At 42.8% G+C, this 19,574-nt stretch overlaps 1 protein-coding gene across 3 annotated transcripts in view; it reads left to right on the top strand.

The window, feature by feature from the left end:
• RBL1 (RB transcriptional corepressor like 1) overlaps positions 1 to 19,574 on the top strand; it is a 1,112,731-nt gene that overhangs the window by 55,819 nt on the left and 1,037,338 nt on the right. The window contains exon 2 of one of the 3 annotated variants that reach the window (XM_069652118.1): positions 16,827 to 16,960. The exons of 1 other annotated variant lie outside the window; for it this stretch is intronic. In XM_069652118.1, coding sequence (XP_069508219.1) covers positions 16,827 to 16,960 — 134 coding nt within the window. Of the gene's footprint in view, positions 1 to 16,824; positions 16,961 to 19,574 lie in introns of those variants that run through there. One more of the 3 variants, XM_069652120.1, reaches the window with a different exon arrangement.

The following is a 19,574-nucleotide window of genomic DNA, read 5'->3' as shown; positions in this document are numbered from 1 at the left end:
TCCATTATGGCCTCCTACTCGGTGGCAATCAACCCATCGGGCTGTGTAATTTGCAGACTCGTCTTAGTCGCTTCCGACCTCTTTAACTGCCGGGCTAACAGCCTGTCTGCTTTATTAGCCCGCCCATAGTACATCTGCTTAGTGATCAACAGGGATTTCTCCGCCCTATGAGTTTGTCGCAGTTCCAATTGACTCTGGAGTTCCTTCATTTATTTTTTTATGCAGCGCCCTCATTCTTCGCTTTGCTAGAGCTTGTGTGTTTCTCGCCTGCATCTCTAGATCCCTTTCCATCCCCACTCACTACTTCTCCCGTAGAGCTTGCAACACAATAATTTCCCCTCGCAGTACAGCTTTAATGGCATCCTAAGTCACCGCCGGCGAACCTTGATTATCGTTAACTGAGAAGTACCCATCTTTTTTATTTTTATTTGATATGACTGAAAAGGAAACAGCCTTTCAAATATTATCAGATATAAAAAACATATACTTTGATGCTTTTACATGAAAACCATGAATATGGTGCAAAGGAGATCTTAAAATCATGAATTAGACCGATAAAAGTACTTTGTCAATATACAATCTTTCCATTCTATCATATAAATTCATTATTAATTTTCAATGTTCAGTTTCACCCAACGGCACCGAAAGTCATGTCAACAAAAAAAAATCCTCCTAGAAGCGCATTAAAAACAAGTGAAAAAATATCAAAAATTGCCAAATTGTCATACTTTCAAACACCAAATATAGTCAAATATTAAAATGAAAGCTTGAGTAATTATTCAGATACATAGAACAAGTTCATTTAGTTTCTACTTGGAATTTATACTCTGGTAAATTCAGAGATTTTAATACATTTTAACCATTGCAATATTTATCGTAGATCTTTGACACTCAAACAAGTAAGTCCACAACATTTCTGGGTTCAAAGCTCGATATTTCGGAAGAAAGTGTAAGTGTTTGACTCTTAATTCGGACAGCATAGGACATTCGGTGATGAGCTGATTTAATGTCTCGGGATTAGATGGGTGATAGCAGAATCTACATCTGTTATTTTTAGTGCGTTTTCGATTGTATAGAACATCATTTGTATACCAGAGATTCAACCTCATATACAGGTTTCTATAATTCAGATCAGGGAAGCGTGAGATATACGCTTCAATGCTGTAACGTTTCTTTGGCTCTACACAGTTCGTTAGCTCTATCAAGATCAGCTGTCAACATGCTGGGTTCAATCCCCTCACTTAGCAGGATTCCCTGAATTTTGTATCTCCAACATTGTATAATTATTCTTTGTCCTTAGCACATAATTTGATACAGTACTTAGGATACCATAAAGCTTGTCTGGTATCGGGTATTTTCTATACAAAGATAGGAGTTTCCATACATAAATTGCATTAAGGGAGACCATTCCCAGTTTGTATCGAATAGAACATATAGAAGTTGACTGCGGCAGGGATAAGATAGATCTCCAAAAAGCACCCTCTAGCCTATGCCAATATAGCTCAGGTAACCAAGTTCTTGTCTCAGCTCCATAAGTGAGGATGGGATAAACCTTCTGTTTGAACATGTTCCGTATCTGGCCTGGATGATCTTGCCTTGAGAGGTCGCAGTTTTCCATTTTTGACGCAACTCAGCAGGGTAAGGCCTGTCAGAAATCTGATTGCTAATGAGAAGGCCCAGATATTTGTACTCAGTACTTCTCCCAGCTTAATATCTTGGAACTGCCAGAGATGGTTCTTGACCTTTTTTCTTTTGCTCATGCCCATCAGGATTTTGCACTTGTTCTGATTGATCGTTAAAAGATTTGTCATAACATATTTGCTCAATGTGAGCAGCAGGGCACGCAGACCCCGGGTGTGTCTTGTCAGCAGCACAAGGTTGCCGGCGTAGAACAACCGGGGGATTGCACAACCCTCCAGCTTGGGGGAATCTGAGATGACACTAGAACATTTGTGACTGATGTCTGCTGCATAGAAATTAAAGAGAGTGAAAGCTAATAAGCACCCTTGTTTAAGGCCTCTGAGAGAGAGACTGATAGAAATAGACTTTCCTTAGTTGGCAATGTTTCTGATCCAAAAGATTAGATGTTCCGGGCAAGCTACTTTAGCCAATTTTTGCATGCGGCGGTGTCTGCAGGCAGAGTCAAATGCTGACCGGAAATCAGTAAAGGCCATGTAAACTGGTTGATTTTGTTGTTGTTCCCGGGATTTAAGTGCATGTAAGGTGTGCAAATTAATTGCAGTACCCATGAATTCTGTTTGATTAGGATCTCTTATATCAGAGGAATCGAGCCATTGGTCAAGTTCACGTAGGATGAGTTTGGAAAAAAGTTGCCCGGTAAATCCAATAGAGTAATGGGCCAATCCTGCCGCAGTCTTTACCGTCTCCGTGATAACCTGAGTATCACTGGACAGACTCTGTCGTGGCTGACTTCTTTCCTCTCCGACCGACCCTTCCAGGTCCAACTTGGGTCCTTCCTCTCAGATATCTTTTTCTCTACCTGTGGTGTCCCCCAGGGATCTAACCTCTCTACTTGGCTGTTCAACCAATACCTGGCACTCCTTGCCCACCGCATCACCGCTCTCTGCCCCAATTTTCAGTGCTATTCGGATGATACCCAGCTCATTTTCAGGCTACCCTCGGCCACCTCCTCTCCTTCCCTCATCTCTGACTGTCTGTTGGCTATCCAGGAGTGGTGTGCCGCCAATGACCTCTGCCTTAATGCCAGTAAGACTGAGATTCTACTCATCGGCACACCCACTCCCTGTTTCCCTGCAGCTCTCTGGCCGACCTCTCTTGGCCCTCTTCCTGCTCCCACCTGCAAGGCTAAACACCTTGGGGTCATCTTCGACTCCACACTCTACTTCTCTCCTCACATCTGACGTCTCTAAGAAGTCACACTACCAGCTGCACCTCCTCAGAGGTATTCTTCCTTTCCTCTCCTTCCCCCAGAAGCTCACCATCTCCAGAGCCCCGATTCTCTCTAGGCTGGACTATTGCAACAGCCTCTATCTAAAGCTGCCTGCCTCTACTCTCCTCCCTCTGCAACTTATCCAAAACAGGACTGCGAGACTTGTGCTTGGCCTCAAGCCCAGGGATTGTATCTCTCCAGGACTGAAATCTCTGCACTGGCTCCCAGTGGCTGCAAGGATTAAGTTCAAAACCCTGTGCATTGGCCACAAGGCCTTCTGGGGCCTGGGGCCGCAATACCTTCAACTCTCTCTTCCCAAATACCTTCCTTCTCGGGCTCTTAGCTCATCTGCCTCCAACTCCCTCGGGGTCAGTCGCTTCTCCAACCAACGAGTTGGTGGTCGATCTCTCTTCTCGGCAGGAGCCTCCCTCTGGAACAGCCTTCCTGCCTCCCTGAAACTTGAGGAGAACCTTCTCTGGTTCCGGAAACACCTCAAAACCTTCCTCTTTGCTTCTGCTTTCTCTGCCTCTCTCCCCTGCTGAAATTGAAACTGCACTGGTTACCTGGCCACCCTTTCTGATCTTGGGGCCAGGCACCGCCTTTTGCACACCTGCCCTGCCTCCCTGGCAACCACTGCACCTAGGGACTGTTTTCTGTATCCCTGCAGTCCCCCTACCAGCACTTATGTCTGCTCTTACCTTGCACTTGCCACCATCTGGCCGCTTTTAGTTATGTTATTTATTCTTCTATTCCATGTACTGCACTTTATAACTACTCGATCCACTCCAATTTTTCACTCGGAAGCGGATGGAGTCTCTCGGGTAACGACTACATCTGGGAAACATGCTTTTCTGCGTTTCTTCATCTCAACTTGTAAGTATGGCTACTCAGCAACCACATTGAGCCTCACAGCCAATGTTCACCCTTCTTCTTAATACACCTTGCTTTCTCTTTGTCTTAAATTACCAGATTGGGACATCCTATCCACAGAGAAGCCTTAGATGACTGCCTGTGGAGTCCTACATTTCTTTTACAAGTAATATCTATTCCATTCACTATTATCTCCTGCACTAATAAATCCTATTATACTACCCTTCAATATTTATCACGTAATCTATAGACTCTATTACAACCAATGGATACTTTTTCTACTTTTTTAAGTAAGTGCCTTTATAATATCAGCACTTAGCCCAGTAGATCAGAACTATTTTGATACAACCTTTCAGGTTAGTATTCAAGCCACCATCCAAATTGTTGCCATTTTTAGGAAGTAATGGCATATTCAGGATAAGATTGGTTTGTCCTTTATCTTAATAGGCTCCCAGCATTAGCTAATCTCTTAATATATTTTTCTTTTGAGCAATGAAACTGATCCTGAATTCAAAGAATGAAGTAATGATGTACATAGAAACATATATATGTGCTTCTAACTGGTTATTGAAGAACCCTGTTTTCTGCCTTAAATGTACATATGAATATTAATATGAATATTAGATTATTAATTTAATTTATTTTTTCTTCAGTGCTTATACTTAATGTAAAGAATACAGAACAGGTTGCCCCTGATGAAGAGTGAAAATTGATACTCGAAACGCATTGGGCCAGATTCTACTTTGACTGTTTTTTTGTTAAAAATCGGAATAAATTACTGTTTTTCTGAATTGGCAGTATTAATTGAGACACTTCAGAATATTTTGCAGTCTTAGCAAAGCACAGAAACTTACTGAAATTAAGAACCAAACCCTGTAAAAAACAATAAGGTTACTAGTTGTACCCTTAAAAACTCTATACGGGCCATTGCCCTTGTTGATAGTGTGCAGGGGACGCAGGTTTCCTTAATCAGGAAACCATTTGTTCATGTATTTTTCCCAGCCTAGATACCAAGGCTGAGCACCTCTCCCCTGCACCTCATATTTCACTCGACTGTCCAACTAATTACTCAGAGCTATTCTCCTATATGCAAAAATATAAATGAGGACTAGGTGTGCATGGTGATTATCAATCTTTTCGTAGCTGCAAAAGGAACCAGGCGGTTGATGGTGGAGGAAATCCCTGGAAAAGAGGCCCTGACTTGTATTCAACATCCAAATGCATTTTTTTATTTTTTTATAACTCTGTTTATTGCGTTTGAACAATACAACATAGAAAAACAAACCTGGATCATCGGCATACATAGGATAAGGCAGCATAGCATTAATAACAGTTAGAAGAAGCCCATAAGGCCGAGGACCATAAGACAATAACAAAACAAGGCAGGTAACCAATGCTAACAGTGATATTGATCTAACCCCACATGCGGATCTCAGTGAGCTTCTAGCCATTTACCCCATATTTTTTCAAATTTACAGGGGCAGCCCCGTGCATTAAAATCCGGCGCTCTGAAGCTGCGCACCTGTCCAGCTCGTTACTCCAACGGTTCAGGCACAGTGGGTCGGCAGATCCCCAATTAACTGCAATAAGTCTTTTGCCTGCCCCCAACGCGATTGCAAGAAACATTTTCCCATATTTTGACAGGTCTACTTCACCCCAGATGCCTAAGAGAACCATTTTGGGATCCCTGGGGATTGGTGTCGCCAGGGCGGCAGAGATTGTACTAATACAGTCCTCCTAGAAGGCCTGTAACACCCGACAGTCCCATATCATGTGGTAGAAGGTGGCAGGTTCATTTTTGCATCGAACGCATGTCCCGTCTTCTAGTCCACCCCATCTGACCATTACAGCACGTGAGTGGTATGCGCGATGGAGTATTTGTATTAGCCTAAGCTTGGATTCCATACCAATTTCTCTAGGAGACATTAATGCATCAACCCAATCTTCAGGTTCAAGGTGACCTACGTCCCTTTCCCACTTTGCTTTGAGCTTGTCTAGCTGTGTAGCCCCGAAGGAGTTGAGGGCCTGGTAAAGAGTGGAGGTGACCTTAGAGGAGATGCGTTGCGGGAGGATATTGGTCTCGATGGGGGAGCAGGGGGGTAGGATTGTCGTATCGGGGAATTGGGTGCGGATAGCGTGGGCTAGTTGCGCGTGCCGAAACCGGTCAATGGGTGCCAGGTCGAATTGTTCTTGGATGGTCTCAAAGCCCAGGAGGCGACCCCCATGTATCGCCTGTGCTAGTGTGTGTATTCCTTTTGCATGCCAGTGACCAAAGGAGCCCATTCTCACTATTTCCGGGAGGAGCGCATTGTGCCATATGGGTTGTGATAGCGTTGGCTGTCCTTTCCAGCCGATTAGTTTGTGTGCGTCTAGCCAGGCGCGATGAATATGGTGGGTCATTTTGGGCAGCGCCGGGAGTTGGGCATGGGTGGCGTAAAGGATTTGCAGCGGTGTTAACAGGACCATGATCTCCAGTTCGATACGGATGTGTGGCAATGTGGGGTCTGCGTGCATCCAGTCGTTTACCACTCCTATCTGTATTGCAAGGTAATAGGTGCGAATGCAGGGTAAACCGATGCCTCCCTCCCATACTGATCTCTGGAGCTTGTCAAGGGCGATCCGGGATTGTTTCCCACCCCATAGCAGTGTGTGTAGGTACTTGTCAATGAATGCAAAGGTTTCTCGGGGGATGAGGAATGGGGCTTTCTGAAGGACATACAACAGCCTGGGGAGGGTCACCATTTTGAATAGCGCGGCTCTACCCATTAGCGATAGGGGAAGTGATTGCCAATGGGGGGGTGTCTCTGGTGAACCGCTCAATTACTGGTTGTAGATTAAGTCGGGAATACTCCTCGAGTGTCGGGTCAAGCCGTATACCCAGGTATTTAAATTCCTTAATAGAGACATGGAATGGGCAGGTCTCCGGGATCGCAGACTCGCCCCCCTGAATCGGGAAGAAAATGGTTTTGGCTTCATTAACCTTTAGGCCCGCAAAATTCTGATATTCCCTGAGAATGAGGGAGACAGCCGGGCATGAGACGCATGGGTTACTGAGGTATATGAGACGGTCATCCGCATAGAGCGAAAGGCGGTCCTCTCCCCCTTGTTGGTATTGGCTCTAAGCTCAATTGCTAGCGGTTCAATGGCCAGGAGGAAGAGGAGTGAGGATAGCGGGCACCCCTGCCTCGTGCCCCTACCCAAGGGAAATGATTTGGAAGACCTGCCATTCACCCTCACCGTGGCTTCCGGGGATGCATAAAGAAGTTTTACCCATGATGTAAATGTCTGCCCCAGGTTCATCCTAGCCATGATCGCCCACAGAGCTTCCCACCCCACAGAGTCAAACGCCTTTTCAGTAGGGCGAGTGGGGCTGGTATTTCTTTCGTTCTGCTCAGCGCCAGTTGGACTCTACGTAAGTTCATTCGAGTTGATTTATTGGGCATGAATCCACATTGGTCCGGGTGGACGAGGGTCTCAATCAACTGCAGTAGTCTATTGGCAAGTGTTCTGACGAGGACCTTGGCCTCGCCGTTGATCAGGGATATCGGGCGGTAGGAGGCACATTCCTCCGGGGGTTTTCCAGGCTTGTGTATGCCTTCCTGAGGTCTGGGGGGAGTGCTCCTAGCTCTCTGCTGCATAGGAACATGCGGTGCATGTGGGTAGATAGTGTGCCACCGAGGCATTTCCATGTTTCCGTTGGGAACCCGTTGGGGCCTGGAGTTTTCCCGAACTGGAGCTGTGCCAGCGCTTCTTGCACCTCGGGGTTGGTGATGTCAGCATTCAGGAGATCTGATTGGTGCTGTGGGAGTATCGGAATCTCGATTCGGTCGAGGTAGCGTGAGGGTTCAACTGGCAGGTTCTCAGTGGGTGGGGTGTAGAGATTTTTGTATTAGTCGGTGAATGCCTCGACAGTGTCAGTCTTCTGTCAGCAGTGTTCCATCTGGAGATCTAATGGCCCGTACATGTCCCCTGCTTTGTTCGCATCTCTCTAACCAGGCCAGAGTCTTGTTAGCGTTTGTCGCCCCGTTCATATATTTGGCTTCAAACTAATTGGTGGGCCGTTCGTGCATTATCTAGAGATAGGTTGCTAAGGGCGTCTTGCGCCGTGAGCATCGCCTCTTTTGCTTCTTGGGTGCCGTGTACTAGGACTTGCCGTTCACACTCTAGGACTCGTGTTTACGCTTCTCTGAAAAATACAGAATGCTGTCTGGAATGGCACTCCCGTCCCCTGCACACCTTTGTGCTGAAAATCAGTCAGTGATTAGTATAGCAATTGAAATGCATACATTTTACAAAAATAATTCAATAGAGCCAATTCAGTTCTTCTTTATCTTTTCAATATTCTGAGCACAACGCATTTCGGGAAGAACACTTTCTTCTTCAGGTGCAGTAGATCTAAAATGTAACATCCCAAGCAAACCCCTTACCAATCAACAATTGAGACTTCTTAATGAGTGTCATTTATACCCACATTTAACTCCAATTTACTTACAAAGAAAATTAATCTTCAGAAACTATTACGAAAAATGCGTTTAAAGATGTTCTTTGAACTTCAACACTTGGAAGATCAAGATTTTACTCCGATGGATTATCTGGAACTGCGTCCAAAGAGTTAGTTCAATCCCAGCTTCAATAACATAGCTCTTAATCTATTTGAACATGAAGTGATCAAACAAATGAACAAAGTGAATTTAGGAAAACACCTATGAACATCAAAAACAAATAACTCAAACTTATTTAGAGTCTGACTCAAGACCGAGTCTAATCGTCAAACCAGCGGATAAAGGAGGAGCTATAGTTATTCCTCCTTCTAGTACACCAGCTGTACAGACTTACTGACAAAAACACATACATGCTACTGGACAGGTAACCAAACCTGGAAATCAAAGAAATCATCAAAACCACATTGGAGAAAGCTGAAGCCAATGAATGGATCTCACTTAAAACCATGGAATTTCTGATCAATAAATTCCCTATAACTTCAATCTTTTACGCCTTATCCAAGATTCATAAACCTGCAGCCATACCTCCCTTCAGACCAATAGTAGCTGGAACGGAAAGCATATTCGACCCTTTGGCGATTTATGTGGACAAAATACTACAGCCCCATGTTCAAACCACAGATACATACCTAAAAAAAGACACGCCAGACTTCCTCAACAAACTGGCAGAGATGGATGGGATCTCCACCGACTATGTGCTTTTTGCTTTATATGTGGGAAGCCTTTACATGTCTAGTCCACACCAGGATGGTCTTGAGGCAAATGAATTGCTTATACTGAACACAGAAGGAGTTAGAGGTGACAAACAGTTCATTATAGAGATACTCTACATTCTCCTCCATAACTAATTCAGGTGTAACAATAAATAGATCTTGGGTATGGCAATGGGCTCAGCCATGGCTCCATCATATGCAATCCTTTTCATGTATCGCCTCGAAACAACATATACTGGACAACCCAAGATGGATCCTACACTTGTTAATCTGGAAATGTTTTATCTATGACATTTTTGGAATTTGGAAAGGCTCAAAAGCTGAACTTAACAACTTTCACAGTTGTTTTAACAACATACATTCCAGGATAAAATGTACACTTGAAATAGGGTTCCCTTATTTGCATTTTCTTGATGTAGAACTCATCCTCCCCAACACTGGGTTAGAAACTAAGGTGTGCCACAAACCAACTGATAACAGCATTCTGCACTATGCAAGTTTCCATCCTAGGCAACTAGTATGCAGTCTACCATATAGCCAATTCCTGCGTATCAAGAGAATCACAACTGACGTCACTCTAGAGAATGAATATGAAGCACTTCAAAAGAAATTTTCTGACAGAGGATACCTGACTAAAACCTTGACGAAAGCAAGAGTCAAGGAAGACTAGATCTCTAGAGACGTTTACTACACCAAATACCTAAAGATAAAAGGATACCTTTACTATATATATCTGAATTCTCCAGACAGAGGGTACATCTGAGAAGAATTAGAACGAGAAATTGGAAAGCACTTACACCATGATCTGTTACTCCTTAAGCTCTTCCCTGAGCCACCGAAGATGGCCTACAAGAGGGGCGGAAACTTGAGAGATAGGTTGATTAAAGCCAAGAAGAGTCCACCAGACAAACCGAGGACATTTGCTACACGGAAAAAAAGGTAGGTTTCCCTGTCTACAATGGAGTAATTGCAGCCATGTGATTAAAGGGAACTCGATCCAACATCCCCCATACTGGACAGAAGATACTACTTAGAGTCTTTGCCACGTGCAACAGCACAGCCGTCCTCTATGCCATTAAATGCCCCTGTGGACTATTATATGTGGGATAAACTAACAGATCGGCCAGGGAGTGATGGCTTGAACATAAATCTAACCTAAGAACACAAAATGGCAAATCCCCTGTGGCGATACGTTTTAAGGAACAGACACGTTGTCCCAGATTAGATTCGACATATTGGAAGTGGTTCACACCCCGACTCGGGGGGGTACCAAATTTAAAGAAGCCTGCATAAAAAGAGATTCATTGGATCCATTTGTAGACACAGTTCATTCTAGAGGCATGAACGAGGAGTTTAACGTACAATGTTTCCAATGAGATTGTGCAATTTACTTTGCTCACTTCCTTCTCTATATCAGTCATGTCGACTGACTCCCTAATCATCTATATACATCAGATTCTACTCTTTAGATTACAGAATCACTTGATTTGATTTTTATATACCTTGTCCTGTATATTGTATCTCGAAAGAATGTTTCGTTTTTGTTAGATTCAGCAAGTTAAGCTTTTTGTTAATTATTAGAGCATTTGTCTGTTCACTTGCCCATTTTACCATGGAACATTGATTCCTTGATTTTTCATCTTGTCAATTTATATTATAATTGTCAATCTATATTATACATGGTAGGAGCTTACATTTATTAGTACAGCCTCAGTGTTTATAAGTTCTAATTGAAAACTATTGTTTGTCAATGGGATACCTGAGAATTTATGTTAATCTTTAATAATATTCGTCTCTGCTTTAGATTGTGCTCCTATGAATTATGTTTACCCACAACAGGTGTTTTCATTCTATATCTTGTACTGTTGGGCACTAATTCAGGTTCATGACTAATATCACTTTCCGTCACGATTTATTGCCTGAGCGTCACTTTAGCTGGTATAACCATTCTTATGCATCTCAGAAGCAGTTTGGCCGTGAATACAGTCCTCTTTCTGTACTCTTTGGAGTCCAGGTTGTTTCAGTGGTCCGTCTTCGATCACTACACCCAGTTACCATAGCTACGTATACATTTCACATCACGGGCACAAGCCGGTGGCTTTTCTCGCATTGGCGATCGCTTGAACTCATGAATAAAATATCACTTCACAGATTCTTCAAGTAAGCTTTATGGCTACAAGGCCTAAAATAATCAGTGGCGCGGAGCAATTTGCTATGCAATTCTGTAGGTTTGCTAATTAAATTGGCACTTGCTTAGCAAAGTTAGCTATTTAAGTTACGCTGTTTAATGAAAGCACAGCTCACCCTGCATTCCGCTCTTGCATGCAATTCTGTAGGTTTGCTAATTAAATTGGCACTTGCTTAGCAAAGTTAGCTATTTAAGTTACGCTGTTTAATGAAAGCACAGCTCACCCTGCATTACTCTCTTGCTTTCAGAGCTCTCCACCCCCTATCTGTTCAATGCAATTTCAAAGGGGGCTAATGGAGAGAGTGCAGCAGTAATTATCCCCTTCACTCATGTGCCAAAAGGCCTTTGTGGGAGTGCTGCACTTTATTTTTCTAATAATTGCAAACCAGAAATAATCAGGATAATACTGTTATTAAGCTAACTGTATCCTCTCTGCCAAAGACCTGTATTTTAGTTATTTTTTTTAAAAAGGCTTTCAATTCCTCTTGTAAAAATCTAATAGGTTACATAATGCATAATTACAGTATTGCTGATGTAAAACACTGCATTGTCTCCATGCTTTACAGTGAAGTGTATCTAAATATCAGTGTCAACTACATTTCATTTTGATGGGGAAGATGCACCATATTGACTAGTGGACACTTTTGAAAATGTACATGACCACACGGCCAAATACTTTGATGGCAAACCTAGTCCTGTGGCCTGCTGGTTACATACAGCTTACAACTTGTGCTCAACCCATGAGATTATCCCATAATGTTTGACATCCTATCGTACCATGTTGGTTTATACCCACTACCCTGAAAGTGAGATGGCTGCAAACTACAATATTCTGCCTAGTTCTCTGCCTGCTACACCATCCACTCTGCTTAGTCTTTTACATAATGAATCATATTTACTTAAAGTAGCGATGAATACTTTCATCCAGTCTGTACATCTACAGACCTACTGCAGAACTGTACAGTGTAGTTGGCCTCCAGATCTCACTTTGCTGTATGATTATGATTGCATTATATATTTGCACCTGCAGTAGAGAGAGCTGACTGTTTTCAGAGCCTTTTTATCATATCTATTTATTTGTCCATTCATGCAGCTAACCTTTTTACAGACACTCAGCCAGGGCTCGCAAAGTATTTTTGCCCACTCACATAGTCGAGTAGATTTTAAGAAGGGCAGGTACCATTTGCAGGGTATGTTGGGAACTTTTATTTAAACTTTACTTTGTTTACTGTAAATGTCAAATAAAGGTTTCACTGTGCATGGCTGGCCTCTGGGTGGCTGCAGTGTGCCAAACTAAAGTGTGTTTGTGGTGGCAAGTACCATTTTACAGAAAGAATTTGCAAGGCCTGACTTATCTTACTAATGTATACAAAACTGCTGTATTGTTGCTCATTTTATATCTTGGGTACAATTATCTTCTGGTGGCATTGAAAACATTAGTACAAAATTGCTAATCAAATTGGTTTGTTTGCTGATCAAGAAAAATGTAATTACCAAACTGCTAATCAATTTTTGAAAACTAATTTATGCCTTGTGCTATTACTGTCACATTCCATTTGCGGCATATATATGACTATTTACGTACCACGCCGTACACGTCGAGTAAAACATTTCCTTTATTAGCGATTACACCGCTGCAGTGGTTTCCATGGTTGCTCTATACAGTGTTTGACCCATGCCCTCTGTGAGGATCCGCACTTGATTATTGCCCTCAATTCGATTGTACTCACTGGGTAATTATCATAATATTTTAACTTTTTGTGGCATGAATCTCATGTTGGCTAATAGACACGCGCACAACTTTTTGCTTTTATTCTCAATTTAACAGGGTTTGTCCCGAATAATGCAGGACTTTTTTTTGCAATTTTTCTTTTATGGCCTCGATCAGTATTACAATTCTTTCAGGTAACTTTACACTATATCCATAATTACCTTTATTTCAGCACTCCCCTCTACATTACATCTTGGTTGTTGGGGGTTTAGTAACTTACCAGAATTTCTATTTTACCTGTTAATCCTCCGCTCTTTTATCTTCAGATTTATACTTGCTCTATTCCCCACAACCAAGGGATCACACTTCAGGTGAAAACACGTGTTGCTAATGGCTCTGTCGGAAGTGTAACTTTGATGATTTTCTCCTATAATTTTCAATTTTTTTGATCTGATCAGAAAATTACCTTGTTAAATGAAAATGACTATTCTTTATTATTTTTCTGTTTGTAAACACACAGATTAATTGTACATCGTTACATTTTAGATCTACTACACCGGATGAAGGGCAGTGTGCTCACAATATTATAAAGATAAATAACTTATAACAGAATTGGCCCTATTGGTTATTTGGGGACAGGCGGTCCTGAGATCTTTTTCAGATACCATTCTGTATTTCTCTTGTCCCGGATCAAGATCATTGTGGTTTCAGTTGCATGGTGAGGCCGGAAGCCAGACGGATCGGGATCTACTAGGTTGTTGGATTCAGCGAAGAGTTTGAGTTGAGAGTAGGCAGATCAGTCGATGAATCTCATCAAGATTCTGGTATTGGAGATGGCCTGTCACTGATTGGCTGGAGGGGGTCGACACCAGCTTTTTTCAGCAGGGATTTGAAATGCGCTACTTTGAAGGGGTCTGGGAAGGTGCCATCATACTCTCTTGCATAGACTATGCAAACTGCCTTTATCTAGGCGTATCAACATTTCAGCTAAGAAAACTGCAAAGAATCCAAAACGCTGCAGCCCGCCTGCTCATTAACCTCCCTCCAAGAGAACACATCAGCCCTACACTAACAACCACCCCCAAAGCCAGGTGCATTATGCACTGTGCCATCCACAACACCGACCGGAATTCCGCCAAGACAAACTTGCTCGCTACCACCACTCAAGGACACTCTGATCCAGGAAAGCATCTCTGCTAGTAGTCCCACACTACAACCGCACCAGACCGGGCTGATCCTCCCTCTCCATCCAAATGGCGATCGTCTTGAACTCTGCTGCTGTACATCTGCAAAATTGATAATCGCTTGGCATTCAGAAAGGCCCTCAAAACCTGGCTCTTCCCTCCCTCTTGAAACCTTCTTGCACTCTATACAGTTGATAAACACACAGAAACACTGACCCAAACACGACAACACACCTATCCACCCACACCTCCACAAATGCAGGCAGCGTTTGTAGCGGCACACCGTGATAAATTCGCTACCCTCAACCCCAGACGATCGTACACTGCTCCCCTGTCCCCCTCTCCCACTACTCAGGCTCGCAATCTAGGGAGACCACAACTGGCGAGACTAGCCAATCGCATTGGACCTAGGAAAATTACATTGAATATTAACTCTACCCGAGTTTACGGTATGTATACATTGCACCACGTCTGTGGATACAGGCCGCAGGCGCGGCCACCCATCAATGCAACATAGCATGCAGCTATGGCTATGCAATTCCGGTCTAGAAGCTTGCTGCATCGTCCACAGTGAAAAGCCCTGAGTTGCCTTGTGCCATTTGTATACAGCGACAAACTATGAAAAATGTCAGTCTAGCTGGGAGTCTCCGGTACTAGCACTCTATCCTAAACCACCAACAGCACCCGCCCACGTGCTTGAACTCTGGGCTATTTACTGGAGCCTAGCCATCCCACATAACTCCTAACCTGGAGAAATGCACACACGCATCTTAAAAATGAACTCCTAAAATCTCCCACACATGGACTTTGGTCCCTGAGGGCGTTCCAACCACAATGTGCATAGAGGCCATACACATTGGGAAAGGGCGCTATATAAATGATGATTAAAATGCAATACATGCCTTTGATGTTTGCCTCTCCACTTGGCCCCATTTCCACGCAGTGTCTGATCCTTGTGTGAATAGAAAGCCTGCTCATTTCAGCCATCCCTGCGGATCCCTACCGTGTAGGGGGAAATGGTCTTCAGCCAGTCGTCATACAGATTGAACAGAACCATCTGGTGCTTGGCCTTCAAGAACAAGCCTCCAAACTTCTCTATCTTCAAGCAGGCCTGGAATGGCAGCTGCAGCTCAGAGCCCTTAATGACAATGTATGGGAAATCCAACAAATGTACCTCCAGTGGGGTCCAGCATTCCCTTCCTGGTGACAATGATCTGTTTTGGCTGCTGCTCTACAAGGAGGGATCGAATTAATGTGCTCAGTTTCGTGTGTGCATGGCGCTTGCGTTCGTGTTTTGAAATATCGTTTCTCTTCAGTTGTTTTCAATGTCGAGAGCAATTCTCACTTTTTGACCACGAAAAGTGCCATTGCCACACATAGCTCATTTCCTCAATAATTGGGTTTCCCACAGATAATAAGGTTTTATGGAGTCCTAACTCCGTTTGGTTTGATCACATATTGCGTGAATCTGTGGATTATTTTCACAGGCCTCAGACAATATAAGCCATGAAGATCGTTATTGACCTCCCGTTGGCCATTCCGAACGTTAAGGGTGCAGTCAAGAACTGCTTGGATTGGTTGCATTCTCAACATTACAAAAGCAGACCGGGAAACAATCAGCCACATTTCCACGTAAAATGTCTTTCATAAGACACTTCCACTCTAGAAGGGCCCCCTGCCTCTGTATACAATGCTATAGAAGTACGCAGCCATTCCATTAATCAGCCACTGACGAATCGCGAGGATAGCTCACAGTTGCAAAGTTTTTAATTTCTCTTTGCAAAAGCTTAAATGGCGAACGGGAGAAATTGTAGTGCCCTGCAGGCCTGCCACCCGGTTGTTTGGAGCAGTTTAAAATAGTTTCTATGAATCATTCTTCCACGTATTAGGCATTTCATTATGCTCTGCTGTGCCTGATCTGAACACAACCATGAATTATTATAACGCCCTTTTTTTCTTCCAAGCTACTCCTGAATGAGGACATGTAGAAACAACCCTGAACACCTAATTCTGCCATATTCGCAGTCTTATCCTTTCTACTGCACACGTTCGCTCCAGTCACACTCACAAGGCTCGTTGCTTGCAGGTGTCAAGCGTGTGTTCAACTGTAAAACATAGTCCGGATTCTTCACAGAACGTTCCGATAAAATGCCTGTTTGGCAAAGGATTATAATGTTAAGGCTCTAGTCTAGTGGCAACCCATATTTGCTTTGAAACGTGCATCCCGTTTGGCATTTTTTACTGCCGTCCAGGCAATTGGCAGTATATTTTGGGAATTGTGTATGTATTCTTTCTCTTTCATTTCATTGTAAGGGTCAACCTCTGACATGGTCCCTAACGCTCTGTTGCGCTTCGGGCCTTTATGCTCCGTCTGCTACCTTTTGCATCCCTGTTCCTTTCTGGAGGTGTCTGTCCAAGGAAAGGATTCTTGGGCTGGATGTTTTTCATTACAATTAATCATTCGTAGTCCATGTGCTCGCATGTAAATCCTGTGCCTTTAGGCATTTTAGTTTGTTGTGGCACTGTCGGGAGAGCAGTAATATTTAATTGGCCAGAGGGCTGTCAACTAAGGACCTACTGGTGCCTCCTGAGCTACCTGGAGACTGTTGCAGTAGTTCAATTTGATCACTTTTGGAATTGGGTGAGAATCCAGAATTGAATTGGAAGTAAGCAGCTTGTTTAGATGTGCTGCTTTTTATTATGCAAAAAAACATACTCACTAGAAGTGTTTTTGTTTTTTTTCTCAGGGGGAAGTGGAGCATTGGTTGGCGTGTGCCCTGTATGTTGCTTGCCGTAAAAGTGTAATTCCAACAGTTGGAAAAGGGGTCATGACAGGAAATTGTGTGTCATTGACTAGAATTCTCCGTTCTGCTAAACTAAGGTGAGTTATTACTTTTTAGTAAAACGATACTTTATAATTTTTGTTAAGTTTCTGTGAGGTAAAAATCCTCTTGTTGCTTCTTCTCGAGTATGTAGACATAAGACACTGTAAATGAATTGTTTTCATGGATATTCTTTCTTAAATGTGGACTCCAAACATTTTAATATGCAAATTACCTATGTGACATGTTAGAGCGATTTGTTAGTTTCTAAAGTCATGTTCTTTGGAAATGTGGCAGTGCTGCACCTGCTGTTGGCATTTCATGTATGATCAAGTCAAATCCTTTAAGATCATGCCTCCCCTTTACCCTAAATCATTTTAAAGGCAGATATTTCTGTGGTATATGATATGATAGGTTATTTATAATGCGCTTAATACCCAGAGGTTTCTAAGCGCGGACCCGGGGTTCGAACCTGTGTTGCTCCGTGTCGCCTTGCTTCCAAGGCGAGCACGTTGCCCCTGAGCTATCTTCCCGAGACAGGCACCTTCTCTTTTCTCTATCCGTACCAAGTAATCTGTTTTCACTCCGGAGGCCTTCTAAATCGATTGTGCATCATAGCCTTTGTAAAAGGACGATTTTAAGTAACGGTGTATACTACTCTCGCCCTTCCTTTAGATACAGTGTTAATCCATCATTCGACATTCATCCTTCAAAATCCATAGACTACTGCTGAGTCGGGAAGTTCCTAGGAATACATTTCACTCCTATGGGAATCATATTTTGTGAGTTTTTTCAGTTGGTATATTCCCACCTCTTAGTGAGCCGAAAAATTAATGAATACACCCAAGCGATTATGCAGCGCATATGATTACTATTCTATTTTAGCCACAAAGAATTATTGGAAAAATAACAAAGTTCCACATCGTGCATACACTCTGGGGACTGACTTTAAAGGGAGGACATGTCAGTATTCAGTTTGAAGGTATCGGCCACTTATGATTTTAAAAACACCTGTGATTTTCTGCTAATTGTAAATTGAATTTCAGTTTAAGTGCGATTGCGACCTTCCCTGGTAAAGGAAATACTTGTGGTACGGGGTTTGGGTTGGGAGGGTTTATAAGGCACTGCCCATTGAGATGGGGGGGGGGGTTGTGGGATATAACAAAATCTGGCACATTAAGTCAACTAAAAATAGTCTCTTCAAGCAAAAGCTTGTCCGATGGGGAGATGGGCAGCTTGCTTTACAATTTTTTACAACATTTCTTCTTATTGATACGCTTTTTCCTTTACATATTATCATAGACATGCTAAAATTGCTTCATAAGTTCTCGATAGTCATTTTTTACATGCATAGTAGATTTAGCTAAAATGCACAAATTTAAAACTAGACCGTACAAAAAGCTTAGCCGATACATTTGTCTAGGATATCATTTGCTGTCAACCTAGACCTACCAGATTTTACAAATGTTGAACTATTTAGGTATGAGTACCCAGACACTGCAAAAGTTATAATAAGTCAATGGTAGGTTGCGTTTTCCCATGTCAAGATTTCATAGATACGATCCATACAAATATTTAACATGCTGGGTATAACTTGCATGTGCACATACAACAATTCATTGAAGGTAAGAATTAGATTTTCATGAATTACTGAACTCTTTCCTTGTCGCACTATGCAGGTGGCCTCCGAATTGTACCAAGTAGAGGAAGTTAACAATAAGCGTTCCACTATGAGTACATAGTGGACCATCAGATTGACATAAGGTGCCTAACAGAAACTTGGTTGCGTGATTCCAGCTGCCCCAACATACACCTAGCTACACATCAGATTACACGTTCTTTAGCCAGAACAGAGATGCTGTAAGGGAGGGGGAGTAGCTATTGTGGCCTGTGAGGATTTAAACTTCTTTCAAACACCCACTGGTTGCAAAAACTGTGAAATTATAATCAAGATTACACCCCCCTTCCCGAATAATTGTGTGAATATCATTGTTTATTGCCCCCCTAATGACATTCCAAAATTTGGTGATGAGCTCTCAGAAATGTTGACGTCTTTTAATAAACTGAACAACCCAACACTTGTGCTGGGAGACTTTAACAGATGGTATTGTAATCTCCAGGATACTGGAGCTATCTGCCTCACACAACAGTTCAAGACTTGGTTTAGAAGTTCATCATAAATATCCGACACAAACTGTTGGACTGGGTTGTTAGTAAAAACCTGACCCTGGTTCCCTTGGACATCAGAACGTGTATTTCGTCTGATCAATGATCTTTTTTTTGCGTTTAATCCGATTCTTCCTATTTACATAGCGGACCAAAAAATACATTGAGAACAGTTGTTAGTATGAATTTTTTTTAAATTGGTTAAGAGGACTTGGCGTGCTGCCTTAAAGGGCTCATGGATTCCATATCCGATTTGGACGCCTCTGTCCTCTTGGTATTGAAATATGACAGGGCTATAACTGACCTTCTGGATCAGGTAGTGCCCATCACAGCTAAGACCCTCAGAGAGAACAACCAAAAATGGTACACGGCAGCTCTGAGGAACCGGAAAAAAAAACAAAGGGCTGAAAGAGCCTGGGGAAAAAAAAATCAGTCGCAGGCTAGTAAGGCTACGTGGACATCGCTGGAGAAATCTTATTGTGCAGTGATCTCACTTGTTAAAAATAA

Source organism: Ambystoma mexicanum, chromosome 3p (assembly GCF_040938575.1).
Source record: "Ambystoma mexicanum isolate Mex_15411 chromosome 3p, UKY_AmexF1_1, whole genome shotgun sequence".
NCBI classification, from domain to species: Eukaryota; Metazoa; Chordata; class Amphibia; order Caudata; family Ambystomatidae; genus Ambystoma; species Ambystoma mexicanum.
The sequence above is the reverse complement of the archived record's forward strand: the minus strand, read 5'-3'. Positions and strand labels throughout refer to the sequence as shown.